At 42.7% G+C, this 23,475-nt stretch overlaps 2 protein-coding genes across 3 annotated transcripts in view; both read right to left on the reverse strand.

The window, feature by feature from the left end:
* LOC104668833 (coiled-coil domain-containing protein 162-like) overlaps positions 1-9,760 on the reverse strand; it is a 44,372-nt gene extending 34,612 nt beyond the window's left edge. The window contains 6 exon segments of the mRNA XM_010371628.2: positions 1,375-1,495; positions 2,984-3,122; positions 4,090-4,319; positions 8,732-8,858; positions 8,860-8,882; positions 9,755-9,760. Coding sequence (XP_010369930.2) covers positions 1,375-1,495; positions 2,984-3,122; positions 4,090-4,319; positions 8,732-8,858; positions 8,860-8,882; positions 9,755-9,760 — 646 coding nt within the window.
* Positions 9,761-10,199: 439 nt separating this feature from the next.
* On the reverse strand, positions 10,200-23,473 carry LOC104668829 (coiled-coil domain-containing protein 162-like). Of its 2 annotated transcripts, XM_010371623.1 has the most exons (5): positions 23,319-23,342; positions 22,081-22,246; positions 17,410-17,548; positions 12,283-12,436; positions 10,334-10,438 (listed from the first exon to the last, which is right to left on the reverse strand). In XM_010371623.1, exons 1-5 carry the CDS (start codon positions 23,340-23,342, stop codon positions 10,334-10,336), a joined length of 588 nt encoding a protein of 195 aa, XP_010369925.1. The 2 variants fall into 2 exon arrangements, 1 of the variants encoding a protein (XP_010369925.1); XR_748896.2 differs by lacking the exon at positions 17,410-17,548 and having other exon boundaries at positions 10,200-10,438; positions 23,319-23,473.
* Between the last annotated feature and the right edge of the window lie 2 nt (positions 23,474-23,475).

The following is a 23,475-nucleotide window of genomic DNA, read 5'->3' on the forward strand; positions in this document are numbered from 1 at the left end:
ATTTAAGTTCGTAGTCAGACAACTCCTCCCTAGCTCAAAGGTTATGAATTTCCTACAGAATATTCAAAGTTAGGAATAGATATTATAGTTCAGACAGGACTAGCTACATAATGCAGGGGCCTGGTGCAAAATAAAAATGTAGGACCTCTTGTTCAAAAAGCAGGAAAAAGTGTCACACAGATATTAAAAGATAAACCTTTGCCCTTTCTTCTGCAGTCTCTCTCTTCACCTGTCATGGTGTTTTTATTCGCTTTTAACGTTGCAATCTCTTGGTCATGGGAATACGTGCAGGGCAAGTGAGACCCCCATAAGCATCCAGTGGCCCCGCCTGTGACTCAGTGCGTGAATATGCATGACCCACCAGTTACCAGACTGAGGCACTAGGCCCTGCCTGGGGATGAGAAGTTGAGTCAGGCATCTCCCCTTCCCACCACCCCAATCCACCGTGGAAAGGTAACCCCCAAGAGTACTGCAACCTCTGTCCTGGGAGATTCTAGGTACCCAAGGTGGGCAGGACGCTTGCCCTCACTGAGCTACCCATTGAACACATGGCAGTGCTGCCAGCCTAAGACCCCTGAGATGCTGCTGGGTGTACAGGCCTGACCTTGACCCTCCCGGTGCCAAGGTTCCCCTCCCCTCTGGGTGCGGGGAGGGTCAAGGTCAGGCGTGTGCACCCAGCAGCATCTCAGGGGTCCCAGGCTGGTAACAACACCATGTGTTCAACGGGTAGCTCAGTGAGGACAAGCCTCCTGCCCACCTTAGGTACCTGGAATTGTAACTTTGAACAAATTCAAAGTTAAACCATTAAAAGTTTCAGGACGGTGACCACAGAACATGAAACCCCAAGTGCCCCTCTGCATCCTGCGCGTCACATGCCCATGCAGTGGCCTCAAGTTTGGGCCTCAGATGGAAGGAAACCATTGATTGCCTTCACACCCTAAATTTACGAATTTGACACATCATAACTTATGTATGTTACAAATAAGAAAGGCTTTGGGTTTTCCCTTCATTTCAACTTTATTTCAGTTACGAGTTAATCAGTACAGTTGAAACTATGTTTTCTATTTTTTTTTTTTTTAAAAAGGCTTTGTACAGGGAAAGAAATATACCAAAGTGCTTTGTGTCTTGTTGCAAGTTCTATAACTAGAGCTCAGCCACACTCAGCTCTCTGGCAGCATTTACAGACGTCCAGCTGGGGAGAGGCTTGCCCTTTCATTGCACAGGGTCAAGGTGTAAAAAGTCATTTTTATATCATTTTCTGGGCATTGCACTGATTTTTTGGTTTTTGCTTGTTTTTACAACAAATGTCAATACATGAATTGCTTTCATAATTAGGAAATTATTTTGTGAAGTAACAAAATAAATGTACTTTACCTATAGGGAGAGAACACTCCTTCTTGGACTTTTCTGATAAAAGCAGTGTCATCTCTCTGTTAACTTTTCTTAGTACCTCTTGGATCATATGAATTTCAAAATTTTCCAGAAGTTTTTGAAGCTAGAGTAAGCATAGGTTGAGGGTCACTCTCTACATTCAGCTTATATTTTGGGTCCCGTGTCACATTCCTGCAGAAGGGCTTTGAGCTAGGGCCTGCCCTTCAGCCACTCTCCCAAGAAAGAAGGAACGCTTCCCTTCTAGGTCTCCCAAGTGCTTCTAGGGGCACAGATGTACCTCTCTGGAGAACAACACCTGTTCTTCCTGGTTCACATCCTCATTGATAAAATATAATCTTTTTTCAAACCAAGTTTTGCTAAATTGCAAAGTGTTCAATACCTGGGGTGACCTCATGTCTTTTGGAGTCTCTAAATGTGGCTAGGATTTGGTGAGTTCTCATTATAAGAGAAGCTCTCAGCTGGGCGCGATATCTCACGCCTGTAATCCCAGTACTTTGGGAGGCTGAGGCGGTTAGATCACGAGGTCAGGAGTTTGGGAGGCCGAGGCGGGTGGATCACAAGGTCAGGAATTCAAGACCAGCCTAGCCAAGATGGTGAAACCCCATCTCTACTAAAAATAAAAAAATTAGCTGGGCACCTATAATCCCAGCTACTTGGGAGGCTGAGGCAGGAGAATTGAACCTGAGAGGCGGAGGTTGCAGTGAGCCGAGATCGTGCCACTGCACCTCCTCCTGCTCAGGAGGCCTGAGCAACAGAGCAGGCCTCCATCTCAAAAAAAAAAAAAAAAAAAAAAGAAGAAGCCCTCAGGTATAAAACTTGATTTAGATACCAAGGAAGATTTCACAAGATTTAAAACTCCATGTAGGACCAACGGAAAAGTATTCCAAAAACTGTGAGCCCTTACTCAATCTATTACACTTGCAGAGTGCATGTTTCTCCCTGTTGAAGGCCCCCAGGTGCTGGAAAGGAATAGGGCTTAGAAGGGTAAGCAGTGAGCTTGGCACTGGGGCCTGACAGGGGCTGACTTCTCTTTGTTGCTCAGTGGATGGGCATCTCTGCATTGACAACCAAACAGTCGAGGCTTTGCTTGCCTGGTACAATAAGCCCAGCCACAGAAAGCTTGAGTCCCAGGACCAAGCTGAACAAAGACTCAAGAAAACAACTTCTCCACACAGATCATCTTACACATATCGAGTGGTCATTTTCTTATTCTCAGAAAAACAATTACAGGGAGCTTTTAAAAATATTTTATTTCCATGTGGCTACCTGCATGCTAAATTTTATGCTTAAGACAGTGGTTATGTTTTCTATCATCATTCTTACGAAGGTACACATCAATTTGAGGAAAATCAAAATGATAAAAATCCAAACTTATAGAACAGGGACATTAAGGGTAGTAATTTGCTTCATCAAAGCCCCACATGCCTTTAAATACTTAGTCCTGCCCTCCCTCCAGCCCATTCAATGATTTGTAACCCTGCAATTTACACTTAGCTTCTTAGAAAAAATACCATTTGGGTATGTCTGTAGTTTTCATGCTAATGCCATAAAGGACATTTTCAAAGGCAAATTTAAAATATATCCTGCATACCTGGTGAGTTTTTATTTCAATTTCTGAGGCTCCACTGGGGGGAAGAACAGACTGATTATTTACTATAAATCCTTTAAATTCATCTTCTTTCCCCATCTGCCTAGCTATAGCTTTCATGCTGGGGTAGAGAATGTCAGTTCTATTAAAGAAGAAAGACAGAAATTAGCAAACATATTTTTTCTCATTTTAATTCTTTGATAATTATTTTTATTCATTTTATCTTTCCTATCATCAGTATCCTAACCCATTCACAGATATATCAACATCTAAATTCACCACAGTTATCATTTCTTAGCCACGTGAAACCGTGAGGCTTTTTTCCCATTGGGTGCATACAATCTCAGTCCTCACTCTTCAAAATATTGACAAGTCTTCACATTTTCTAGTTATCAGGGACACTGACTATAATAATTTCACAAGATAAACAATATGGCTATACCAAAGTGAACTTTCTGTTGTTGTTTGTTTCTGTTTTTTGAGAAAGAGTTTCATTCTTGTTGCCCGGGCTGGAATGCAATGGTTCGATCTCAGCTCACTGCAACCTCTGCCTCCTGGGTTCAAACCATTCTCCTGCCTCAGCCTCCCGGGTAGCTAGGATTACAGGTACCCACCATCACACCCGGCTAATTTTTTGTATTTTCAGTAGAGACAGGGTTTCACCATGTTGGCCAGGCTGGTCTCAAACTTCTGACCTCAGGTAATCCACCCGCCTCAACCTCCCAAAGTGCTGGGATTACAGCCGTGAGCCACCACGCCGGCCTAAAGCAAACATTCTTAAGCTTGGTAAGGCCCAGGGTGTATGGGGGTGCTTAGTAAATGTTTGTTAACAGACACAAGGCAGAAGCAACACCCCTTCCCAGCCAGCTACGTCATTTGAGCCAGGGCCTGCAGCTGCTAGTATGCCTCCCATTCCCCAGACCTGTGCCCCATGTGCCATCTGTATATCTCTGGCTGCAATGCCACAAGCACTCAGAGACTCAGCCCATGGGTCTAATGAGTCATGTTAGGATTCATGGACCAAATCTCACCCTCAGATAAAGGGGCAGGAATCTGCCATCCCCAAGGTTCTAGTCATGGCCATGAATTTCAGCCTCAGCAACACTCACTCGTAGAGCTCTGAAAACTGTTTGTGGAGAGAGACAGAGTTGATATCCTGGCCTTACAGCTTGAGTCGGCCCCAGTGCTCCTTTAGCACTTCCAGCTGCTTCCACAGTATCAGAAATGATCTCAGCAAAGCAAGGGACATCACCGCATCGCACGGGCCCTCCAGCAACTTGGAGACCTTTGGGCTGTTTCGGAACTGACTTCTGAATCCTGGCACTTTGGAAAAATCTGGCTGAAAGCATTATGGAAATCCTTCTTTATTGATCATGAACCAACACAGGCTAACATTTTACATGCACCTTGTGCAAAACAAAGTCTTTGGAGACTTAACTTTTTCCCCAGGAGGAATGGTTTACAGGCCTACAGCACATGTAGAGTTGAGGGAGGTTGACCATCCTTCATGAACAGTTTATGGAAAGGATAGGAATGTATCAACTGCAGCTTTCTGCTTGGGTCTGGAACCATTCATTTTGAAAACTCTCTTACTTGCATACTAACATTTTATCCACCTTTGAAAAACTGAGTCTTTTGTGTTTTCCCTCTGCATTCTGGAAAGTACTCTTCAATACACCTGAGATTAAAGGTTCCCATCATGGTGGAGCCATGAAGTAACTTTCCTTTGAGGATTTTACCCATCTTATGGGTAAAGACATGGAAATTTAAGTTTATCCTACCTCCTGTTTCTTCTCATCTTTTAGAAGTTAGGCAGGAAACATTTCTCTTAATTAGAATTTATCATTCAATAAGAAAGATTACTTTAAAATTATGATTTCTTCATTTATTCATTGGTGCTTTCCTTAAGTAAATAATTGTGGAGGGGCTGCTATGAACCCTGCAGGACGTAGAGGAAACAAGGTATTCAGGTCCTTGTTTGTCCTGCTGTCCTGCAGCCAGCAGTCTGAGGGCCAAGGTCACCCAGAGTGAGGAACAAAATGAGGACCAGATTCAGGCCCACTGCCTGTCCACAGTGTCTCAGTCACAGAAAAAGGAGCTCTTCTTGGCAGACCAGGATGGCAAATCCCATGATGTTATGGTAAAAAGAGGCTTAAAGAGCATTTAGGTGACAGCACCCGAGACACTCAAGTTTCCTGGCTAGAAACAGGAAGAACAACCTGGTATAATTGGATCCTAGAGCAGTGGTATTAACATACATAAGGAAAAGCCTGCCTGCCAGGAAGAGCGTTGGTCAAATTGTCCAAGGAAGAATTGATAAGCAAGACCCAGGGGAGAGTGAGTTCCTGTAGATTGCTGGTAACTCCTCAGTCTTATAGCCTGCCTCCCCAACAATCAGCTAGTGCATGGATTTCCAGATTTCATTTTATTCTCAGAGCTCTTTCATCAAATGAACTCTTATGCACTGGCCCAAATATTCAACGGACCAAGGACAAGCATGGTGACATGAAGGGGACAGCCTGGAGGCCATGTAATTGCACCCCACCCCCAGCTCAAGAAGCCCCAAGGTGTCTCTTAGGAACCCCAGGGCTTCTTGGACTACAATTTTAAAAGCCCTGAGCCAATTCATCACCTTTACTTTGGAGCTTTGGAGACTGAGGCCTAGTGAGATCAAAAAACTTGTGGCATAACTGGGTCAGGAATTCAGGAGTCCTGACTCTCAGGGCAGTATAAATTCTGCTGCTTCCTATTGTCTATGAACAGCTAAATACTCCTAAATAAAAACACATGAAATAAAATTAATTAAATAATAATTTTAAAGCAAACTTGTTTGTTTATATGTTCATATGATGAGAAGTCTTTTCTACCTACGTGCTTTAATTTAAAAGACAAAAGAAGGAACAGGAACCAAGATAAATAACAAGGTGGAGGATGGTGGGGAATGTCAGGAAAAGATGGTAATCCATCACAGACAGGGCCAAAAAATGGCAAACAGAAGGACCTGAGGACCCAGCATGTTTTTTGATCTTGGCACAATTTGGTCTATACCCAACTTTGCAAATGATCACACTGGGTGAAGATCTAACTATGTTGTGGCAATGTAGATGGCACATATAAAACCACTTCTTTTTCTACAATTGGCCTGAAGTGGACTTGTTACTCAGTTTAGCCAAAAAGACACAAGGAAAATCTACTGGGGGGCTTTTAGAAAATATTCCCCTCCTTGATAAAAAGATAGATCTCCAAGGAGAAAGCTTTTTTGCTCCTGTTTTTATCTTACAAAAATGAGGGAGATGTTTGCCGACACAGCTACACAGCAGCTGAGTCCTTGAAGTCACTGTTGAGGGGCTACACCAACCTGAACTGTCTCCTTCTAGACTTCTTATTATGGAGAATTAATATGCTTCCCTAATTTAAGTTATAGCTAATGGGACAACCTGTTACTTGCACCAGAAGCACTCTAATTGGCACAGAGAAGCATCGGGGGTAAGGGTGGATGATCAGAAAAAGCTTCCTAAAGAGAGTGGTTTTGAAGTGGAAATCTGAAGGATAACTAAGTAAGGATAAGAGTTAATCAGGTGATGAAGCAGAAAAAGGAAGGAGAGGGAAGTTTTCCACTAGAGGGACCAGCTTGGGAGAAGTACAGAGGAGAGCATGGTACATTTGACAAATCGAAGGACACTGAGGGTAGAACTATTGGCAGGAGTCAAGTCACGAGGGGCTGATGAAAGCATTTGGACTTTTCTCAGGGCATCTGGAATCCATTGAAGAGTTGTAATGAAGGAAGTGACATAATCAGGCTTGCATTTAAAAATATTACCCTGGTGAATGGATTGGAAAGAGGTGAGAGTAAGTGTACGGAATCCAACTGGAGGTCATGATCATAGCCTAGTGATCAGGGATGATGATGGTTTGGACTCGTAGAAGTGGGTACTGTGGGGGAATGGAGAAAGAAGACAAACTTGAAAGACATTAAAATAATTGATAGTAAAACTTGGTGACCGGTTGTGGGGTGTGGGACAGAAGTCAAAGATGGTGCCCAGAGTTTTTGGCTTGACCATCTGGGCAGGTAGTGGTAAACTGACAGAGACTAAGGGGGAGAGGCAAGATTTAGGGCGTAAGATGACCTTAGCTTAGGACACGCTGTCTCTGAGATGGAATAAGTGGAGATATCCAGCAGGCAATTGAACATGTGAGTCTGATAGGATTGATATTTGGGCTAGACATATAGATTTGGATCATGGCATGTGAATGTCATCAAAGTTGTTAAAGTAGATGGGTTTTCCTAGGGAGAGGGTGAGGAATAGAGCAACCTAGTAGAGAAGAGGATGAGGGAGCTCTAGAACCAGAACGTTGGGTTGGAGTCTGAGCTTGTCTCCTCATTACCCATGTGACTTTGGCCATGTTACTTAATCTTTTTAAGCCTTAGTATTCTTAACTATAAAATGAGAACAATGAAACCACCTATCTCATGGAATTATTGTGAGGACTGAACAAATGAATACATCAAAGGCAATCTGAACAGACCTCAACTTGTAGGCAATAATAGTAGTGGTATTAGTAGCATTCAGGGCTGACTTAATGGCTTGGGCAAAGGAGGCACAGTGCCTAGGGCTCACAAAATGCCTTATTTTTTTTTAATCAGAAAAAAAGACCTTTTAGGCTAAAGAAAATACTTTAATATATGATTTTAATATCTTTTTCTTTGTACTAGCACAATGTTAAAATATAGCTTTTAATGGTTTTTCATGGCAGAGGGAGGAGCCCACAAAGGTAAAAGTGTTAGGGCCTGTGGAAGTCAAAATGTGGCCCTGGTAGCAGTGGTAGGATAGATTATAAAAAACATTTTAAGGTTGGCAGAGGTAGAGGACCCTACAGAAGGGTCTGAGAAGGAGGGCTCAGCAATGTCAGAGAGGCAGGAGAGACTCATGCTGTGGAAGCCAAGGGCAGAAAGGCTTTGAGAAGGACTGTGTGTCAAATGCTGCCAAGGGGTTAGGTAGGAAGGTGACTGAAAGTACCCAGGGGATTTAGTGACAAGGACCATCTCTTGATGAGACACGTTTCAGTAGCAAGATTGGGAAGACAGACTGTAGTGCTGCAAGGGGTGGCAGGAAGGTAAGAAAATGAAGATGACGGATTTAGGCATTGCTCAGAAAGTTTGGCTCAGACAGAAAAAGTCTTCAAGTGGGGACACTAGCTAGTTTGTCTGGCATCCAAACATGTCTCTGCCTGGTTCCCGGATACATGCAAAATTGTTTAAAGTCATGATGCTAGGAGAGCTAGAGGCTCTTGCACCTTAGAGCTTCAGAGTGATAAATCCAGAGGAGGCAGTGACTGCCCAGGAGTCCATAGGCCAGTAGTTGAGTGTGAGGACAAGAGCCCAGGCCTGAGATGTCCACCTGGGGCTTCTATCAGACGCCTCTGGCCCTTCCAACTCTAGTCCTAGATGTGTGACTCACAAAGAAAGCATTCAGTTGGCGTTTTTGTTTCGTTTGTTTCAATAGACCTCCTACAACTTTTGTCCCATTTTTAAAATTAAAATAGTTGGATAGACCATAATCATGGAACTTAGAAAATGCTTTGCAGTGGCTATCCCTGCTCCACTGTTGCTCCCAGGTGGTGTTGGCACAGTCCTGGGACCTACTGAGAGAGGCTATGGGAACATGTGGCTCCCTGGACCATCTCCCCAGCAGAGAGGTCCTTCAGCCCAATACAGTACTGGTCAATATGGAAACGATTCCCCAAGAATACCTGTGCATTTTTGCCCAGTGTGGCTTGCTGTCTTGGGGGGGCCTCCATGGTCACATGATAGCTACTCAGAACATCTTCCAGTAGCAGTTGCACACCCACCAGTTCTCCATGAGCCACCTTGCAGTCAGTCACTCAACCCACAGAGGCACAGCTAAAAAAACAAAAAAACCTTCCATTTGAAGACCATATATATATTTTACATATGGTTTTCAGGAAGAAAACTAGGAGTAACTGTATTTACAAGAACCCATTCTCTCAACTGCTAGAAAATTCATAAAAACCAGAGTAATATTTCTAACTTAAAGTTTTCTTTGAGCACATCAAACTTTTGGCTCTGTATGAAAATGCCAAGTTTCCAGCCCTTACAGCAGATCTGACATGGTGAATGTATAGTGTGATATCAATTTTTCCTTAAAAGTACAGATATAAACACACGTATGCAGAGAGAAAATACCAGGGAAATAAAATGTGAACTGTAATTGTCTCTTAGTTGTGGGACGATGGTTGATTTTTATTTTATTTTACCATTTTATTTTATTTTATTTTATTTTATTTTATTTTATTTTATTTTATTTTATTTTTTAAGAGAGTCTCACACTGTCACCAGGCTGGAGTGCAGTGGTACGATCTCAGCTCACTGCAACCTCCATCTCCTGGGTTCAAGTGATTCTCATGCTTCAGCCTCCTGAGTAGCTGGGACTATAGGTGTGTGCCATCACACCCAGATAATTTTTGTATTTTCAGTAGAGACGGGCTTTCACCTTGTTGCCCAGGCTGGTCTTGAACTCCTGAGCTCAAGTGATCTGTCCACCTTGGCCTCCCAAAGTGCTGGGATTACAGGTGTGAGCCACACCCAGCCATATGGTTAATTTTTTAAGACCATTTTTACTATTTTACTTAAAAAACCTGTTCTACTTATGGATAATTTTGAATATATAAAAATCAAACAGAAAAGTTCCTATCACACAGCCCCAAGAACCATCAACCCGTGGCCAGTCCCACCCCATCCCACCCACTCCCCACCTCCATATTGTTTTGAAGCGTATTTATGGTTGATTTTCATGTTGTTCTTAATACTTTTCTATGCTTTCTATTTTTTAAATAAAAACAATATTTACTTAAATAATTAGGGGAAAACATTTAATAATGAAAAGAATCTAACAACTTAAAAGAAGTTAATAGCGGAAAGGAAAACAATGAAAAGAAATTCTCCCTATGAGTCCTGCTTTAAAAAGTTCCCTTCCCACCACTGTTTATGGACAGGTCAGGAGTCACACATCTCTGAGCCGCCAGCCTGGGAGTTTCTCCAGGAGACCCAGCCCATGACTGAAGATGACTGGTCATTCTCCCAGATCACTACTGTTACGAGAACTGCAGCTGAGTCTACAACCCAGGCCCATGCCGGTTGAGAGCATGCTTCCCTTCTATCATAAGAAAATGTGACTCACCTCGTGGCCCCAGGTTTACAGCTTCAAAATCAAACACCCCGCTTATCTCACACATTATTCATCATGGGTGAGAGTAGGAGGATCTGACCTGTGGACCCAATGGCAACCATCTTTGCAGTCTGCACTCAGTTCTCTCTGTAACAATGGAGAAGACCTATCCTACCTGCATATTATATTCTAGGGTATCTGGGCTGCTACTCATAACTGGGAATAGTCCTCCATCTTCCAGAAATGCTCTCCAAGGAAACAGCTCAAATGCCTAAGAGAACAAAATAATAAACATGATAATGCTGTACTTTGTGTTCAAAATTAATAGATATCTGTATATGAATAGGATATCTGTGTCTGCACCCCAAAACAATTTTGGATGACTTATTTATTACATGGAAGTATTTCTTGAAACTTCCTAGTGATATAGGAGAGAGTAATAATCTATTTTTTAAATAGTTTTCTCAGCAGATGGTGAAACACAAAAGAGTACTTAAGATTTCAGTGTAATTAATCAGCACCAGTGTTCAGAAGTTCCAGAGCAGTATAACACCAATGGTACGCATTTAAAATCAATAAAAATACATTTACTCAAATGCTCTCCATATCACGAACCTTAAAAAGTTGTCCTTCGTCACTATTGTGCTCCAGTTCTAGGTAACAACTCAAGACCAGCGCCACAAATTATTACTTGTGAGTCTCTGTCTCCTCCATATCACTAACCAATAGCTAAGGCATCCTCTGTCCCTTGTGATACCATGTGCAGCCCTGGAACCAGTGAGCCTGCCTATCTGACCCCATTCTATACTTCCAGACCTGGTTCTGGTTTTAGTCAAGTCCTGGAGTTGCAGTTGATTCTGACAGCAAGGAGCCAGGACTCCTGTATCCACCCAATCCCAGGCAACACCAAAGGACACTCACGGTCCAGCCCTGTCTTCTGGGTCTAAATGAGGGCCAACGCTTGGGCTAAAAGTCACTGTCTTGCAGCCACTGTAGGTAGAAATGTTAGTGTCCCTTGGCGTAGCATTATAAGATCAGAATATTAAGTTGGAAATTTTGGAGTCGAAAGACCAGGGATTGTGAGGTAGTTTGAAAGAGGTATCCACTAGTTCTTTGATACTCCTCCTGTAAAGAGGTGGAGCTTAATTCCGTACCATCCCCCCCACTTGAATGTGTGCTGGACTTAGTGACTCACTTCCAATGAAAAGAATATGACAGAAGTGATGAGAGTCACTTCTGAAATCTGGTAATAAAAACACTGTGACTTCCAACTTGGGTTCTCTCTTGGACTGTTTGTGCTGGGGGAAGCCATCTACTGTGTTGCAAGGAAGCTCGGTGGAGAAGCATATGTGAATAAGCCTGGAAGTGGATCTTCTGGTGCCCACCAGCAGCCATAGGAGTGGGCTTGGAGGCAGGTTGTCCTCCAGTCGAACCTTGAGATGATTACAGTCCTGGCCAACATCTTGACTCATGAGAGACCCTGAGCCAGAACTACCCACCTAAGCTGCTCCCAGATTCCTGATCCTCAGAAACTATGTGAGATAATGAATGTCTATTGCTTTAATCTGCCAAACTTTAGGGTAAATCATTATGCATCAATAAGTAATTAATACAGCTTGCAACCTGGTGCTGCCATGACTCTGGAATAGTCCGATCTCTGGCCTTCCTGAATCTTGAACTCTTTGGTTGTAGAAGGTGGGTAATATTGTTCCTGCCTAGGAGCAACAATTGTTGCCAGGATTACCTTCAACAACAGGTGCTATACCCAGGGCTATTGAAAACCCAGCTGCTGACTTCATTTTTGCATTGCAATTGCTATCACAACTATTTATTACATGGAGAAGATTAAGTGTTTGTTTTGCTATCAACTGTGAACAGACAAGCTGTTGCCCTGATCAGCCTGTTGAGTGTTTGGAGGCCAAGACCCTGACTGGGAATCACAGCTGGCCCTGGGGCCCAGACTGTTCCACTGTGCAAGTGAAGCAGAGCCAGTGAAGACAGAGGGCATTAAAGTCTTGAAAGTCCCCGCAGAATCTAAACCAAATGGAAACAAACAGACTAAATTCCCTACACACAGTACACCATTTACAGTATAAAAATACGTTGGAAACACACCTGGAGGCTTCGTGGATTCAGTGGCTGGGGCACGCTGAGCTGCGAGGCAAAAATGCTCTTCCTGAGACAGTTGCTCAGTGCTGGTAGCCCATGGCACATGCTGTCTGTGACAGACTGGTAGGCAGGAATATTTCCAGCTGCCAAAAACGTTCTTCTACCAAAACATGGGGTCAGGGGTCATTTCATTAAAAGCAGTTACTTACATTTCTAAAGTTCAAAACTTTCCTCAAAGTTACAGAAGCAAGAAAACATTTTGAGATATTAACAGGTTCCTTCTTCAGCCACATCAACCCCCGTGCCCATTACCCTCGACTTTCACAGTTCGTAGCCCTCATGGGGAGGGTTGGCATACTCTCGACTAGCACTGTCTAGCAGAACAGTCTGCAATGGTGGAAATGTCCTATATCTGCACTATCCAATAGAGTAGCCTCTGGCCATGTGTGGCGTTGTACACTTGAAATGTGACTACTGTGACTGAGGGAATGAATTTTTAATTTTCTTTTTCTTCTTTTTCTTTTTTTAAAGGCTAGTCAAGCGAAGCAGTGTGAGTGGAGAAAGAATAAAGCAATTTGTAACTGGTTGTGATCAATTAGTTGTAAAAACGACTGCACTCAGATCAGCCTGAATTTTTAATTTTCTTTCATTTAAATTAATAATAATTTTAATTAAATGAAATAGCCACATGTGGCTACTGAACTGAATAGTGCAGCTGTAGCTCTAGAAAAAAAGCTATCAATTGTTTATTGAATGAATTATTTTAAGACCAAAAGCTGAGACAACATTTCTTTATAAAAACTACATTTAAAATTTTAAGCCTCCTGGGGGTTTGGGGGAGAAAAGCTCTTGTTTGGTTTTAAACAAAACTTGGCTTTGTATATCAAGAACCACAAACCCTGAAGACTGGAGCATGAAATTTATACCATAAGTCAGAGAGAAGGAAGTATGCATGATAAATTAGAATGATTTTTCTTGCCTAAAAGGAAATAAGAGTTAAACAAGGAAAGACTACTAGAGCTTAGTTCTAGTGGATGCCTAAGGAAAGATGCTGGACAAGTTGGAGGAGGGTATCCCAGAGCAGAAGGTCCCTTTTGCTTGGATTCTCTGTGAGGTGGCCTCCCAGGAAGCCTAGCAGCCCCTCAAAGTGGGGAGAAAGACCCTCACACGTGGATATCCAGAGAGATGCTGAACAGCAGGCTAAACAGAAGAGGCCTGGGGTGGGCCAGCTCACCCACAGCAGAGATAAAGGAAGTGGCTATGTCTTCCCAGCTGCCAGGAAGATTTGAAAGCACTGATAGAAACTTAGATCACCTCTGAGAGGATGGAAGAATGAGAAGAGTGTTGTGTGAGGCCTAAACTTAAAACCCAAAATTTGTGCTGCCTTGACTTCTGGCAAAATCGGGAGGCCTTAAATAGCTTAGCCACAAGGTCCCCCACTCCCCACTCTGTTCTCACAGATAAGGTCTCCAGGTTTAACGACCCTCCTTATCAAAGGAACCAGGTGCAATTCCTGCTTATCCCTGAGTAGTGGTTTCAGTTCCCTGCCAGACCACAGCATTATTCAAATCAATCACCCCTTCCTGTGTGAAGCACGGAACATCACTCCCTCCTGATATTACAAAACCTGCCTCCCACAGCCCTTGCTTATTCACTCTGTTCCCAAGTGGCCCTGTATGGGGGGACAGTGTCCTCTTCCTCTGGATTGTGTCTGTGAGTAATAAATTATCACTCACCCCATCTGTCATTCACCCCATCTGTCCAGGGTCAGGTGTTTGGCCATCCCCATGACCCTAGGGCAGGACCCTTCCCACTCCAGCAAGTGAAGAGGAGGTGATTAAAACAAAGGGGAAGAGGGAGAATCTTGAATTAACTGATTTTAAATCTCAAATGGATCACTTTTAAACTCCAAGTGTGACTCAGTAATGTGGCATTAGAAAGTTTAATCTTCTTGCCATCAGTAAAAGCTATTTTGAACCACAGGGAACTCGCAGGGCACATGCTAGAGTTTTCCTCCAGGTAAGAACATAATGAAACCTGCAAAGTGGCCCGGAGGAGGCCAGACAAAAGCTCTTTGCTTCTCAGATGCCAAAAACGAGGGCCGTGGCCTCGTTCAGCACTGCTCACGTGAGGGCCCAGGCTCCTATGTGTCTCCCAGGAATCCCCAGACAACCCAAAGCACAATTTATTTTTAAATTTTTATTTCTTTTTGTTTTTACAGACAGGATCCCTGTTGCCCAGGATGGAGTGCAACAGTGCAACCATAGCTCACAACAGTCTCAAATTCCTGGGCTCAGGGGATCCTCCCACATAGGCCTCCCAAAGTGCTGGGATGAAAGGAGTGAGCCACCACACCCAGCTGTCAAAGCACACTTAAATATCTGCATGTTTAGAGAGAGTTAAGTAGGTGATCATGAAAATAAAAATACATTCAAAAATGAACAGAAGGCCAGGTGCGGTGGCTCACACCTATACTCCCAGCACTCAGATCTCTTGAGGTCAGGAGTTCGAGACTAGCCTGGCCAACATGGTGAAACCCTGTCTCTATGAAAAATACAAAAATTAGCTGGGTGTGGTTGCACACATCTGTAATCCCAGCAACTCAGGAGGCTGAGGCATGAGAGTCACTTAAACCTGGGAGGCAGAGGTTGCAGTGAGCTGAGGTCATACCACTGCACTCCAACCTGGGAGACAGAGTGAGACTCTGTCTCAAAAACAAAAATGAAGAGAAAACCAACAAACATTCAAGGAATGAGAGGCTGGAGTTGCTTTCTTTAGAAATTCCTTGATGTATCCCTAAAGCAGGCTTGCTGCAGGAAGGGTTGTATCATCAAGATATCTCTTCAGCTTTCTCCTTTTTACCCTAATCACCCTGAACATCAACAATACATTCAGACTAGCGGCACTTTTCATGTTATATATTTTATACTGTGCTATAGAGTACCTTTGAGGGACTTATTTGCTTCCTTCCAAACCTGAAGTGCAAAGGAATTCTATTCTTTAAATCAGGGGGTGAAAAACTCAACTTTTTCGTAAAGGACCAGGCAGTAAATGTTTTCATCTTTGCAGACCCCACGGACTCTGTGGCAACTGTTCAGCTCCGTGGTTGTAGTGTGAAAGGGGTGGCAATCCCTAAGTGAATGGGCATGACTGTATTCCAACAGTGTTTCATTTATGGACATGGAAATATGAACTCCATATCATTTTCATGGGTCACAAAATACTATTCTTCTATACATTTTTTTTCCAACCATTTAAAGATAGGAAGGCCATCCTTAGCCCACAGGCCATACAAAAATCGGCAGAGACCTCCAGCAGTAGTTTGCCAACTCCTGACTTAAATAGATGAGATTGGATAGAACTGCTTTGTCACCCAAACGTTTACCTTCAATGCACATGATTAATTCACCTGGCATTAAAGATAAGCTTAATCCTCGGGCATTTCTTGAATTGGCTAATCAATAACTCCTGCAAGTTGGTGGACATGTCCAGAGATGAATGCTGGGCCCTGGTCAGCGTGATCCAACCCATCAGAGGACAGCTACCAATTTCCATCAACCCTTTGGCTACTGGAGGGGGGCTGAGAGGGGCAGAGTGAAATGTTTTGTGCCTAGAAGCACGCACATAGCCAGTACCCAAGATGATCTTGCCTTCTCTTTAGCATCCTCTTCTCTGTCCACGCTGCCACTTGGTCTCCATAACAGCTCTTGGGTTTTGGAGTCAAACACACCTACGTTCTAAATCTGGTCTGCCACTTACTAGCTGTATAATTCCAAACATACATAACCTGAACAGCTCTGAAGAAAAAAGGCTGGGGAAATGTAACCAGTGGAGGACACAGTGGGGTGAACCATCTGGGTGATTCTCTCCAGAGGGTCACAGAAAAATATATAAAACCAGAAATAGGACACAATGCCCTCCATTCCTGCAGATGGATTGTGAGGACAAAGAAAGCCCTGGCAAAGCAATTCCAGGGGGTTTCCTGGAAGCAGAGTGGTTCCCCTGGGAGAGCAGTACCAAATGGAATCCTTCATAGCTGAAATCCAAAAAGGACTTCTGGGGGATATTTCTGTTTCTTCACCGGTATGTAAAATCCTTGCAAATTCTGACCTTGGGCTTTCAGAGCCCAGAGGACTAACAAATGGCCATCCTGACAATTGTCTGAGGCTTTACATCTTACCTGCTTGACTAAGCTACAGCTCAGGAAGCTATTTGTCAATATAAAGAAAATAAATTAGCCTGATTTTTGTCCTGCTGAATTTACATTCTAAATCCAAGAGTCCTCTGATGTCAGAGTAAAGAAGATTGACAGTAGAAAAAGAACAAGACAGTTCAGTGCAACCCTCACCTTTTCATTCTCCATGGATGCCTGCAAGTGCAGTGGAAAGCAACTGCAACCTACAGGTAAGAGCACAGCCCTCTGAGGCCCTCTCAGTGGCTAAATGGAGGAATTAATTACATGGGGAACTAACTAATTACATGGGGAACTAACCTAAAAAAGTTAATTTTGACAATTAAAAAGTAAGCAGAGATCTTTAGGGCTAACCCTCTTTCCCTCTCATACAAAACTTATTTATACTGGAAACATTACGAATCTTAATCCAAGCTAATTTTCCCATCAGCATCATGATTAATTACCCAAATAAAACATTCCTTTTGCATGTGGAGTACTTAATACAATGGTACCTACAAGGCTAGATATAGATTGATTTATTTATAAATTTAACGCTGGTAGCCAATTCTGTTAGCTTGAGAAGTTCAGTAAAAATTCTGTCTTTTTGAAAGGTAAACAAATGTTGAAAAAAAAAACCCTAGAAATAATCATCTTTAGAAGTATAAAAATGTTATTCCCAGCAGAACCCCCTGTACATTGAAAGCAGCAATCATTACATGAACTGTTCTGAAATTACATTTGCTAAAATCAAGAGTGTTATTAGCCAGCAAGAACATATTCTCACAGACAGCCTTTGTGACAGGTCATGTTTGGTAGCCATGGCGTTCTGGATCTGCTTGTGCCCGTGACTATTTTAAGCTCATTATCTAACCTTGCCAAGAGTGGCCTCCCTAGATGGTCACTCAGCAAACACCTCCACAGCAGAATTTACTAGACAGGATTAGTGCTCCAGCCCTTACCGGATGAGATGCCTCACTGCAGCGTCAAACTGCAAAAACATAACCTCCCTCCGGAGGAGAAGTGCCTGGGCCACCCGGGTAGGGTCTTGGGGGCTCTGGAAGCTGTCAATCATGTTCTGCAGCTCTTGAAGCTCAGACCCTAGAAGATGGACAATATTTTAGTCTGACAATGTGAAATATAGGCTACTATAGCTAAACCAGTAAACCAACATTTTGTCCCATACTTATCACCTAATCAGACTTCCCGTGTTTTGTTTGTGGGTATACTAATTATATGTTTTGCAAGACCAGCAAAGTCTTATGCTCTAGAATCTAAGGTCTGATTTATGTCTCCTTTCTTCCTCAGGAAGATAAAAATTTGCTTTGCTTTTCAGTACAATAAGAACAGGCCAGGAAAGAAAGTTTTAAAATTCATAAAGCTATGGTCTTGAAATAGAACAAAAAGGAGAAATGACAAGGAATAGGAAAGTCTAGTCCTCAGTATATCTGTTAGGTACTTGAAGCGATCAGAGATTATGAATCAGCACTCATCTCTTATTGCCATGCTATATCCAAATCAGCCCTGCCTGTCACTGGCTCATGGATTAAAGAAGATTCAAGACCATCTAAAGCAAGTAAAAAGCACATGTGCATATATGTATATATAAAGATATGCAACATATGTATACATACACATATGTGTATACATATGCATACATATCCTTCTAGGAGATTCTAGTCATTTTATGAGTAAATGTGGAGGATCCATATTTGCTTTATTTCTTAGACCCTTACTGTAAGAGTAGGCTACATGTACATAGGTTCATATTCATTTTGGGTGAAAATTTAACTTAGGGGCCCTGTGGGGCACTCAGTGCCAGGATGTGGAACCCAGCCTGAGTCTGGATGACCATCCTAGCATCTAGGTATATATATCCTAGTTATTGGCATAGAGAAGGAGCTAGTCAGAACAGGATAGCACAGTGGAAAGTGATGAGCCTTTGGGGAACATGCTTGAGCTCACACTTACGGGGCTACCAGAATGTCACCTGGTCTGAAATATCCCTGTGAACATAGTGATGGTTTTCTATCCTGAGAGGACATCTCTGTTATTAGAAGAAGGATTGTGAAAACTGATACATTCCAAGGCAGGAGTGAGACAGGAAGCCCACAGGGCATTTCTGGAGATGCTGTATCTTGACAGCTGGTCCACATGCAAGCAGCCTTCTTTCCTCCCTAGCCCAGTACTGGGCTCCAGCATCTACCGACTGAGAAAGCAGAGAGTTGTGGGAGGGGGAAGCTGTCCATGAGAGCTTGATCAGGCAGATCCAGGGCTGAGAATAGTTGCTAACATGTGTAATATGTGCTCTTGGCTTTAAGAACAGATGAGCAGTCCAGATTTCATATCCATTTGCTGTTTTATACAATACAAAATTTGTTTTATTTTTGTTTCCAGCCCCAAATAATTGAGTCCAATCAGCAAACTTTTTATGACTCCTCTAAATGTGATAGTCCTACTGGGCTGAAGAGTTCACCAGAAGAAGAGTCATATTAGAGCGAATTGTACAAGAACCTTTGTGGTGATTGGAGGGAGGAGAGGTGGTCAGGGAGCCTCATTTGTTCAAGGCCTAGTGTGTTCGGTCTACAAGCAATATACTCTATCAGGCTATGCTGTAACCAGAGGAAAATTTTCTAATCCTCTGCAATGACAATGAAAAAAGGAGAATATAAAATTACACATACCCTATGGTTAAAGCTCTGTAAAATATAAATATGGAATATATTTGGGCAGGGGCTAGAAGGGAGTAAAGATAAATAAAATTATTTCACTTGTTAGAGTGGCTGGCTTACAGATGATTTTTTTTCTGCCATTTCCATCGTTTATATACTACTGGTTGTACACTTGGCATGTGATCACTTCCCAGCAAAATTGTTGTATGTTGATATGTAGTATTATCATTAAAATACAGATGTGGAGGCAAGACTGCCTTTCCTTTGTTATTTTACTGATCTTTAAATCCTCGTTCTGACTTTCCTTCCTTTATAGAGTCAAGAGGCTTGGTGGGAGGGGAGGTGGCAGGACAGGTGGCCTGGCGGTGGGGATAGGGCAGAGGGTTGTGCAGGCAGCGATGGTGGTGAGGCTGGGGTGAACCCTGTGCCAGGAAACATCAGGAAAGGAGCCTTTGCTTATGCCTTTCCCAGGAGGGTCCCGTTTGGGAAATCAGAGAAGACAGACAGACAGCCAGCCAGAGAGAGAGGGAGAGAGAGAGGAGTCACAGTGGCCCCGTCTCTGCATGAAGACTCAGAGCTCATACACTTCATTCCTGGTTTCCCTGAGTTCAGTGTGAAGTATTTGGGCTTTAATTGGCCTACTTATCCTTTACAAAGGAAGTCACAATGTAAACGTTCACATTCTGATTACATCCTCTGCTTCACGGGGACTTCAAAGGTAGTTACTGGCTTTTGGGGAAGAAGAGAATTTGGCTGCATCCACAGAGCTGGTCCACAGTATCTAAGAGCTGTTTTCTTCAGTCAAGGGGAGGACCAAAAGCTGAAATCTTGAATTTCCCTCAAGATTTGTTTTAAAAATACTTTAAAGCATATAAGTCCACAAAAGTAATTTGAACTAACAATTAGAACTAACAATTTAGAACTAACTCTAAATTGTTCTGAGATGGCTTAAAGGAACAGACTCTCATTTCATCTTTCCCCTTAGTTCTTCTTGCGTCCTCTGGGAAACAGGCCAGGAACTAAGCGGCCTAGTCTTTTTAAAAAGATGATTATCTTGGAGGGGATCTTTTTTTTTTTTTTTTTTTAAGTTTGTTCTTTATTTTGAGCAAAGCAGAGCATGGAAAACTGTACATTCTCCCTGGAGCACAAATGTGCAACATGACAATGCATGCCTCTCTGCATGCTTCAGAAAGCCTGGGCCCCACATATCTCAATGGTTTCTGGGTTCACAGTGCAGAAATGGCAAGAAAACAATTCCCTTCTTCCTGAATTCTAGGTCCTCAACTTGGGCCTCGTTTCCCGTTATTCCTCGAAGCCATACTCATGGGTTCGTTCATGGGCAGGTTCACTTCTCTGGACTGGCCACGTGCAGTTCTGCCTGCTGCTTTTGCCAGTGTCCTTTTCTTATGTTGCTAGGACTGTCCCTCCTATTTTCTACACTGATCCAAGTCCGCTCCTCTCCAGTCTGGGAAGCACCCTAGATCACCTCCCTGATCTGGGGAGGTTTTGCCCGGGGGCACCCTTTACTCCCAGCTGCTATAGGACTGCCTGTGTAGTGACTTCACCAGGAAATATGGCTCTGGCTCTCTCAGTTTCTATCTCATCTCCATGTAACAACTGCCTCCCCATCTCAAGGGTAGGCAGAACATTTCTCTTGGCCACACTCCTTCTTCCTGTGCCTTAGCTAAAGCTCAGCCCCCACACCCTGCCGACATCCAACAGCTCCGCTAAGAGTGTGTTAGCTTATTTTCTGAGTAAGCCCCACTTACAACAGTCCCCAAACTAGTAACAGGAAAGGACCTAAGAGTGCTTGGAGCTTCTCTAATCGGATGCTTATGTTGAAGACTTGTGAGTCACCCTGAGAGCTCATTACTCTGCAACAATTCTGTGCCTTCTGCTGAGGTGGCACCACTACCACTCTGTCTTTATCCTGCTGCTCCTAGACACAGGTATTATCCTCCTCCCAGATCAGCATGCATGCCCTTCCCTATGTCCACATCTAAATGTTTACAGAGCCCTTCAGTGTTCCTTAGCACAATGCAAATATACCTGCCACCAGCTCCAAGGTCTCCTACAAATGTGTTTCCTTTATGCACCAACCAGCCACAGGGGAATATCCTCAGATTCTCTGACATTTGTTTTAAGAGCATTAGGTTTAAACAGGCATGTTGCCTCATTTCTTAAGCTCTTCTTGTTCTTTTAAACCCCTGGCTACTATAGTATTTTGCTATTAATTGATATTTACATGACCAGTGACATTATTTGGATGGTAGTCATGTTATTAAGGCAAGATTACTTTCCCTGATTCTGATAAACATAGCTTAGTAAACATTTCAGTGTTTTTAATTCACCCCATGTGTTTATCTTATAATATAACCCGTGCTGATGAGCACTGGGCGTATAAATCTAAAGCCTCAATCATTCTTGCCACAAAGACTTTTAGGTCATTGATAGCTAACCAAGGGCTGTTTACAAGATTATTAATAGGGAGTGATTGGCTCTGACCTTGCCATGTGAGTTTATGAAGGCCAGGAAGGAAATGGGAACAAAAGAAAACTAATATTTAATGGGGGCTTCTATATCCTAGAATTTTGACATAAATTTCAATCCACAGAACATCTGTATGAGACAGATACTATCACCCCATTTTATAGATAGACAAGCAGAGACCCAGAGAGTAAAGTACCCAGCTTTCAGTAACCAAGTGGCAGAGGCAGAGTAAGACCCAGGCCTCCCGACTCCTGGATTGGTGCACTTTGTGGTATAGCCCGTGAATGCGGAATCAAGCAGATAGCTGTGCAGTGTGGAGACAGTCTATAAGACAGTCCGGACTTTTCCTTCGCCCTTCTGATTGCTGTCATTTATGAGAGTATATTGTAGTTCTGTCTTTCCGACTATTAAGAGCTTCATAGAACTTCCAGTGAATACTGAAGGTGATTTGAATCACCTTTAATCACTCACCAATGACCTCAGTTCCTCCCCAGTCTCCTCTCAAAGGGTTGGGACTTAGAGGAAATTCAAAACATGCTGCACAATTGCCAAGCTTAGCAAAACTGACAAGGTAGGCCACGATATCATGCAGAGGAGCTATCAGCTGTAGAGTTCGCTTTAAGGCTTTAAAAGCTGCCTGTGGATAAAATCAATACAAGGAAATACATTTTAGGACATTTCTAAGAGGCATATAAAAACATATGAACACTGAATGGGGACGATATCTTTAAACAAGAATATTTCAATAAACATTGGCACAGTATATACAGGATAATATCAGAAAAGGAACAATAAATCTATTCATGAACCAGGGTTACATGCCCTTGGACAACGGAGCGCCTGTGAGGGGTTAAAGCAACGTGTTTCTTTGTTTAAAGTCACTGAAGGCCATGAACACATCAAAATGTTTGTATGGCCATCAATGAATTACAAGGGTCACAAATCAATTCATAGAAGAGACTCATATTCAGACAACATTATCTTGAGGGAATACCTGTAAGCAAGGTATAGATATTTATCAACATTGTTTAAACCAACACATGACCGAAAATTAAACCATGGATCTTATATATCAATGTCCAAGTGGAGGAAAAGTGAAAAATTATGATCTAACTGCAGAAGGTAGTATTTACATATTTTTAAAAATAAAAATCTGAAACTTCTTCAGTGAAAGTAGGGGTAAGAAACCAAGGTTGCTAAACAGGATTTCACTTACAAAGAAAAATCAGAATATTCCCCAAACGCCATTTTCAACATTGCAATTTATTTCTTTAGCAAATACTTATGTTTTATGTGTTTCTATGTTTTCTTTTTTAAAAAATTGTTACCAACATTGCCCTTGATCAGTAAGTGAGGTACACAGAGCACCCCTCAGAAAACAGTAACCCTGAGTTACAAGTGGGATCTCAACCTCTCATTAGCTTCAGAGCATCAGTGGGGTTTTTTGGAAGGGTTGGAAGGAAATTGAAGATTAATAAGAAATGTCAGAGGCTTGAATTAGGGTTTATTAGTGACCAGCGAGAGAGAGAAATCATAGCATAGTGAGGCCCAAGACAAATTATAATAAAGCAGAAAAGGCTGCTGTGAAAAAGATTTCTGTAGTTAGATGTCTGAATAAAACAAGGGATGTTCTCTGGAATTGATATGTTTAACTGTGAGACAAAACCCAGCCAGTTTCCATTCTGGCACACATACAAAAAAATACAAACCTTTTCTGGCAGAGTTTTGAACATAATCAGCACTTCAGAAGAATGGGGTATGAACCATAAATTGAGGAAGACTTTTCCATCCGCTGACAGCAAACATCGTGGCCGGGGCTGAAATCTTCTGCAAGTGTTAGGAAAAAGGACCCATAGCGCGCATTTC

This window comes from Rhinopithecus roxellana, chromosome 4, assembly GCF_007565055.1.
Source record: "Rhinopithecus roxellana isolate Shanxi Qingling chromosome 4, ASM756505v1, whole genome shotgun sequence".
In the NCBI taxonomy this organism is placed as follows: Eukaryota; Metazoa; Chordata; class Mammalia; order Primates; family Cercopithecidae; genus Rhinopithecus; species Rhinopithecus roxellana.

What these genes read in the sequence shown, in the direction of transcription:
- LOC104668829 (XM_010371623.1), bottom strand. Translation starts at nt 23,342, where the DNA reads ATGTTCAAAACTCTGCCAGAAAAG. An exon ending in GGGAGGAACTGAGGTCATTG is followed by an intron (nt 17,549 to 22,080) that starts GTGAGTGATTAA and finishes TCCATCTTCTAG; the next exon opens with GGTCTGAGCTTCAAGAGCTG. An exon ending in TGAATCCACGAAGCCTCCAG is followed by an intron (nt 10,439 to 12,282) that starts GTGTGTTTCCAA and finishes TTGTTCTCTTAG; the next exon opens with GCATTTGAGCTGTTTCCTTG.